This window comes from Humulus lupulus, chromosome 2 (genome assembly GCF_963169125.1).
Source record: "Humulus lupulus chromosome 2, drHumLupu1.1, whole genome shotgun sequence".
Classification (NCBI taxonomy): domain Eukaryota; kingdom Viridiplantae; phylum Streptophyta; class Magnoliopsida; order Rosales; family Cannabaceae; genus Humulus; species Humulus lupulus.
In genome coordinates, this window is record NC_084794.1 from 176,024,668 (window position 1) to 176,031,770 (window position 7,103).

Below are 7,103 nucleotides of genomic sequence, written 5' to 3' on the forward strand. Positions count from 1 at the left end.
TGGCAGTTAAATGTCTGCTCGATTTCTGAAGCATCCCATCCGCACGAGTGTCCCCATTATTGTCTCTGCGACAAAGAGGACCGTTGGATGGGATGACCTTTGAGGTGCTCTTCTTTTGGGCCATTGGATCGGGGCGGCGCAGATCACACCTTTGGGTAACTGTGATCCAGTACTCGAGTAGGCCAATTAATGTCCCCGCACGATCCAGGACCGTCCGTCGGGGGGGATCGCGCCGAACCGTTAGATCAAAAATAGCCTCTCGGTTCTTATAAATACCTTGAGGCTTGTGTTTCAAAATTTTACACTCTCAACACGAAATTGCACAAGGGACCTTTTATGTATGAGCTCACCGTAGACATTTACCAGTAGTTGCTTTGCCTTCGCCGTCATTTATTCCCTACGTGCCTGATCTCCGCACCTCTGCCTGAACAGACAACCTCGCCCTGTCCACCAGATGAACTTCTGCGTTGTCTCCATTTGTTCAAAATGGTGGTTCTACCGTCACTGTCGCCGGGCATATGCCATTCCTCATGGCCAGTCCTTTCTGGTAAGTTTTCCTAACTTTTTGCTTTTAATTTCTCGTGTTTACCATATCGTCAAGTTTTTTTTTATAGCCATAAGGTTGCTAGAGCCATCGCCTCTGTTTAGGGTGGCTCTGGGTGCGTTAGAGTAGGTGAGGAAAAAGTTGTCTGAGCCATCCTGGACCTTCTCAGGTTCGGGCTATCCAGGGACAAACGACAATAGGCCGGCTTAGGAAAACTTTAGCAAGAACCCTTCTTGTTTGTTCCCGATCAGGATCTTGTGGATCCTTGGTGATCCCGGATTCGATCCGGAGGGGACTCTTCCAAGCAGTTCGTGGGAGAGCCCCCGTACCTTAACCGACCTCTTTGGGTTTTGGTGCTGACTTCTTGGTTTGTGTTGCTTCCTTTTGTCCTCAGATCAACGGTTATGACTTCTGGCGTCACCCTTCATTAAGAAGAACACGTTCAAATATCTCTTTTAACCTTGCTAGGGCATAAAGCTCCTAGTGGAAACAAATGGCAGATGGATGGGGTGAAGAACTTATTTCGGAATTATTGAATGCTGTACGCCCTAGAGAAGCATTTGGGCATGGAATCGACCCCCAGACTGTTCTATAACTGCCTGGCCAGGAAGGAAGAAAAAGCCCACACCGCCGTGGACGAATTTGGGGCCTGAAGCGTGGGTCATATCAGTGCAGGAGCCACTCTCACGCTTCATGATTACTTCGCGCAATTCCTCAAGTTTGTGGGCATTGCGCCGTTCCAACTCTTGCCTTAAGCATACCGATTGCTTGCGGGATGGCACATCTTTTGCATAGCGAAGCAAATCCAAGACCCGACTCCTGTAGATGTGTTGTACTTCTACAAGCTGAAGCCGCAGCTTAATGCTAAGGACAAGAGCTTGGACGACTTCTACAGACTAAAGCCTCATGGCAACTACGCGGTCCCCACTAGCTCCTGGAAGCACCCCCGGATGTCAGACACTACTAGTTCATGACATCCAGGTTCCTTTTGGATAAGAACCCCACACTGATGCTGGATTTCCAGCGAGTGGGTAAGTAGCTTCCTATTTCCTAGCTTCATCTTGGACCCGGATGACATGGGAGACCGAGTCCATTCCTTCGCCTTAGGAGAAATAAGTCAGATCTGAGTTCTAAGTAGGGGTTCGTCCCGGAGCGCTTTTAGCTTTGTTTTTCTTTTTACTCACTTATCCTGGCTTGTTTATTTTGCTAATTCCCTTTTTATTTATCCATTTCAGAAGACTCTGACATGTCGAACTCGGTGGAGAAGATGAAGCAGGCCCTTGAGGCGCGGGCTGCCAAAGCTAGGGCTTCAGCTAAGAAGGCTGCCAATGGGTTGTTCAAGGCGAAGGCGTTGGATGCGATACTTGAGGGTTCAGTGCCGGAGCCAAACCCTATCGGGGAGGCCCGACTCGCTCTTCTCGCTTTGACAGTCCCTGCTAAAACCGTGCTGCCTCTTCCCACACAGCCTCCAGTGATTGACCTGGAGGACGACCCCCTGACTAGTCGAGGGTCCGAGAAGAGATCTGCGGACCCGGTTGCAGGTGAGTCCACAAAGGGGGCGAAGAGGGCCAAAACCAAAGACACCTGCCTAGCCAAGGAGTAATACTAGAATTAAGGCAATGTTGTAAAGGATCAACACATAATTCTTTTCTCATCGTCTCTTCTACTACTACCTCAATAGAATCCACACGGTGACATGTGCTCGTGTTGTCATGCTGCTGTAGTGCTTGATAAATGTTGAATTTAACCTCTTCATTGTTAACCCTCAGTGTCTAATGACCACCTTGTACATCAATAAGAGCTCTTCCAGTAGCCAAGAATGGACGACCAAGAATAATGGGGATTTCATGGTCCTCCTCCATATCCAAAACCACGAAATCAGCGGGAAAAATAAATTTGTCCACCTTAACCAATACGTCTTCAATCACTCCCCTAGGATAAGTAAGTGACCGATCTGCTAGTTGAAGAGTAATGGTTGTGGGCTTCACCTCTCCTACCCCCAACTTCTTAAAAACTGAAAGTGGCATCAAATTAATACTCGTTCCAAGATCACATAATGCCTTGTCAAAGAATGACCCTCCAATAGTGCATGGTATAGTAAAGCTACCCGGATCTTTCACCTTTTGAGGAAACTTCTTCTGTAAGATGGCGCTGCATTCTTCTGTTAACTTCACAGTTTTAAATTCTTCTAATCTTCTTTTCTTTGACATGACTTCTTTCATGAATATCACATAATTAGGAATTTGCTCAAGAGCATCTGCAAATGGAATGTTTATGTGAATTCGTTTGAAGATTTCTAGAAACTTTGCAAACTGTTCATCTAATTTCTTCTTCTGAAATCGTTGAGGGTATGGAATGGGAGGTTGATACATTGGAAGGCTATCTTTCTTCATGTCATTCTTGTCACTTCCACTCTGCTTCTTGGCTTTCTCTTCTTTGTCTACCTCTCGTACCACTAGCTCAACTTTCTCATTTGAACTAGCTTGAACATTACCCTCATCAAGCACCTTACCACTTCTCAAAGAAACTGCTTGGCATGATTCCTTTGGATTTACCATAGTGTCACTAGGAAAACTTCCCTTCTGATTAGAATTCACCGCATTAGCTAATTGGCCCACTTGAGTCTCAATTTTCTTCACTGAAGCTCCCATGTTAGTCATATGGGTCTCTATATTGTCGAGTGTTGCTTCATTTTTTCTGAACCTCTTGTTAGACTCCATAATAAAAATGCCCAAAATGTCTTCCAACGATTGCTTTTTCTCTTGTTGCGGTTGAGAATTGAATCCCGGAGGTGGTTGCAGCACATTTTTATTATTGGCATAAGAGAAATTTTCATGGTTTTGTAATCCTGGATGATAATAATTAGGCATGATGTTGCTTCTGTAGTTATTAGGGAAGGAGCGGTTTGCCATAAACTGGGCTTGTTCTGGACTCATTTCTCGCCCCTGCATTGCAGCAGCCGCTGCTACACTCTCCATAACCGTTGGATTATTTTGCGCTCATAGAGCAGCCATTTGGTTTTCTAGAGCAGCAATTTGGGCATTCATGGCTGTCATCGGATCAACTTCATATAACCCAGCAACTTTCCTTGGGCCTAACCTCTCATTGGGCCATTGATAACTGTTGGTAGCCATTTCCTCCATCAAAGTGAAGGCTTCATCAGCTGTTTTGGCTAATAGAGCACCCCCTGCAGCAGCATCAACTATTGTTCGTGTTGGAGCATTCAACCCTTGATAAAAAATCTGAACTTGCATCTAGATAGCCATGCTGTGGGCAACGTCGTAATAATTCCTTAAACCTCTCCCAAGCCTCATAGAATGGTTCTTGATCTAACTGTCAAAATTGTCCAATATCGCTGCGTAATTGGGCTGACTTTGAAGGAGGGAAAAACTTAATCAGGAACTTTCTTGCCATCTCATCCCATGTTGTAATTGTTCCAGGATGCAAAGATTGCAACCAACTCCTGGCTCTTTCCCTCAAGGAGAAAGGGAAGAGACACAATCTGATGGAATCATCAGTAACGCCATTCATCTTCACTGTGGCACATACCTCCAGAAATATGGCCAAATGAATGTTAGGGTCTTCAGTAGCTAAACCCCCAAACTGATTTTGCTGCACCATGTTGATTAGTGCAGGTTCCAGTTCGAAGTTGTTCGCAGCAATGGCTGGATTTGCTATTCCAGTGAGATTCTCATTCACAACAGGCATGCAAAAATCACGCACTGCCCGCTGCGCTGGATTAAGAGGAGCCCCAGCAGCTGCTAGTTGATTGTTATTATTGCCATTGCCACTGTTGTTGTTCACCCCGTTGTTGTCCATATTAAGCTCTTCAGTCCTTTTCTTAGATCTCAACTGACGGAGTGTGTGCTCAATTTCAGGATTCAGAGGCTCAACAGGTGTAGAACTCCTAGTCCTTCGCATATACTGAGAACACAAGAACAATCTATAACGTTAGTAACAAAACAAATAAAAATCTAATTTAAAATCAAGACTTAAAGTTTCAATATTAGTAAAATTAAGTTTAATCCCCGGCAATGGCGCCAAAAACTTGATACAGATTTTTCTACCGCAAGTGTACGGTGTATTGCAATATAGTTTTAATTTAAAAGATGTCGAACCCACAGGGATTAAATATTAAATTCACTAATTACTATTACTGTTAAGTCTATAATTTTAATTAGAAAAGCCAATAAATAAATCAAACATTAAAATAAAGACTATGAAATAACAAGATAATCAAATCTAATGCTCTTGGAAAGTGATTAAATAAAAGATAAATGTACTAGAGTAATGATTTCACTATTCAATTATGAACATGGTTTCTTTATTATCCTAATTAATTCTCCTCATTTATAATTTCTAGAATTCTAATATAATGCATTTATCTCTCTCAAGCATATATGAAATTAATCTCAATTAATCAATATGATATCTCTATTTGCTATTAATTAATCAAGACATCATTAAGCAATAATTATTCTAAGCCAAATTCATGGAGTTCAAAGAATCTCTCAATCTCATAATCACTCTATGTCAAATCTTCTTATGTCCAATCTACGTTTATCTTTCTCAAGCATAAACTCTAGATTTCAATTCACAATAATGATGGCCAAACATTAATATGAGAAAATTAAATCAAGAAGATATAAACAAACGAGAAGAACTTCATAGAAATAATAATAAAAACCACAATTCAATAATCAAAATAGATTCATCTAATACTCTATCACAAAAAGAATTTAGTTCTCCATTACAAACATAAACATAATAGCAATGTAGTTGTTCATAATTAAAAACTAAAAATGAAAGGAAGAAGAAATAAACTAGATATAATGGTGATGATCTTGATGAAGTCTAGCCTCCTCTTCTTTCCCAAGCATGTAATCTCTGATCTAATCTCCTCCAAAATGTCATTAGAACCCTAATTAAAATTTTCCTTTTATATCCCTTGCAAAAAGACCTCTTTTGCCCTTCAAAAATCGCAATTTAAGATTTCCGTATGGATCTCGGCGCTGCAGCCCCTTAAACAGGCGCCGCTGCGCTACAAAAATGCCAAAAACAAGCTCTCTGTTTCAGTCAGGCGCTGCAGCCCTTAATGATGGCACTTCAGCCCTAATTCAGGCCAGAAATAGCGATGCAGCCCTAATTCAGGCCAGAAATAGCGATGCAGCCCTATTTCACAAATTTTTTATTTTTCTTCGTTTCACTTCCGTTTTGTACAAATTTCGCGCCACTTTTCCTTGGACCCTACGCAAACACAACACAAGCATAAAACCAAACAAAACACCCTAAACACCTACAAATTAGATATAAAATGACACTAATAAGTGAATCTAAAATTCACTTATCACCGCCCAAGAGCTTCCGAAAGCGCTCGTGCTTCCCATCCACCCAACTTTTCCTGAAGAGGGGGAGGTGATCTTACGGGAGGAGATCTACCAAGCCTTGACGATCCATCGCAAGGTTGAGTTCTCCGAGCACCTGGCAGCCTTCAGCGCTCCACAGCCGATCGTGGACCGACTTGTTGCTGAGATTGGATTTCGTCCTAAACTCGGCCAGGATACATCTCCATTTGCTGTGGACTTGCTGGATCAGGTGGGGGATACTATGTCCAACCTCCAGTTGAAACGGTATGCCACCATAGCCAACCAGGACGCGTTATTCATCTCTTAGGCCCTCCGCCATCAGGCCACTGCTGTAAGTTATTTGTTTTAGGCTTATTTTTTCTTTCTGTATTTTTAATTCTTAAGATTTTTCAAACTCAATTTGTTCCAGGACGCTTTACTGGCCACCGAAATGCTGACTTGGTGGCTGAGATGGTGATGAAACTGGAGACAAGACAACTGGAGCTCGAGGCGGCCATGAATCAACGAGAAGCCACCAAAGAAGCCCTGGCCAGGGAGGTGGCTCAAGCTAAAGTGGACTGCGAAGAGGCAGCCCGCACCAAATTTCAACTCGAAGAGACTTTGTCGCGGAGAGATGCCGAGCATAGAAAGCTTTTGGCCAGTTTGGAGGCTAGCTTCTCCATGTTAAAGCTCTCCTAGAGCCAGCTGAAGCCCAGTCATCCCAAGATCGGGAGAAGGTCGCGGGTCTTGAGTCCCGGGTCTAGATCTTGGATGATTTTCTCCAGCCGGAGGTGAAAAAGCACGAGGAGACCTGTCAAGGGAAGGAGCAAAAGGATGCCATGCTGGGGGCTACCTTTGATGAGGCCATCTACATGGCTTGGCTTTAGGACAAAATATATGAACCTTCGGCTTTATCCCGACTCTACCGCAAAGAGAGTCGAGTTTGAGGCCAAGGAGAAAGCTGACATGGAACCCTTGGACAAGGAAGAGGAAGATGGAGCCAACCCGGAGGCATCAGGGCTCAGCGAATCCTAGACCTGGGCCTTCTACTTATTTTTCTTTCTCTTTTTTCTGTTTTTGTAATACTTTTATGGACACGGATGCGTCTAAGACAATTTTTGTTCGTATTTATTCGTTACTTCACATAAGATTTTCCCGTTTCCATTCGTTAAGCTTTCACTAAGTATTTTATCACCATGCATGAATGAAACGAA

General features: G+C 43.2%; 1 protein-coding gene and 1 non-coding gene across 2 annotated transcripts; one reads left to right on the top strand and one right to left on the bottom strand.

Annotated features, from left to right (window-relative positions):
• Window positions 1–2,316: 2,316 nt before the first annotated feature.
• On the bottom strand, window positions 2,317–3,522 carry LOC133814948 (uncharacterized). The gene has a single exon (XM_062247847.1). It carries the CDS (start codon window positions 3,520–3,522, stop codon window positions 2,317–2,319), a length of 1,206 nt encoding a protein of 401 aa, XP_062103831.1.
• Window positions 3,523–3,803: 281 nt separating this feature from the next.
• Window positions 3,804–3,907, top strand: LOC133820238 (small nucleolar RNA R71). The gene has a single exon (XR_009886663.1). It is a non-coding gene; the product is annotated as a small nucleolar RNA R71 (small nucleolar RNA).
• The last annotated feature ends 3,196 nt before the right edge of the window (window positions 3,908–7,103 follow it).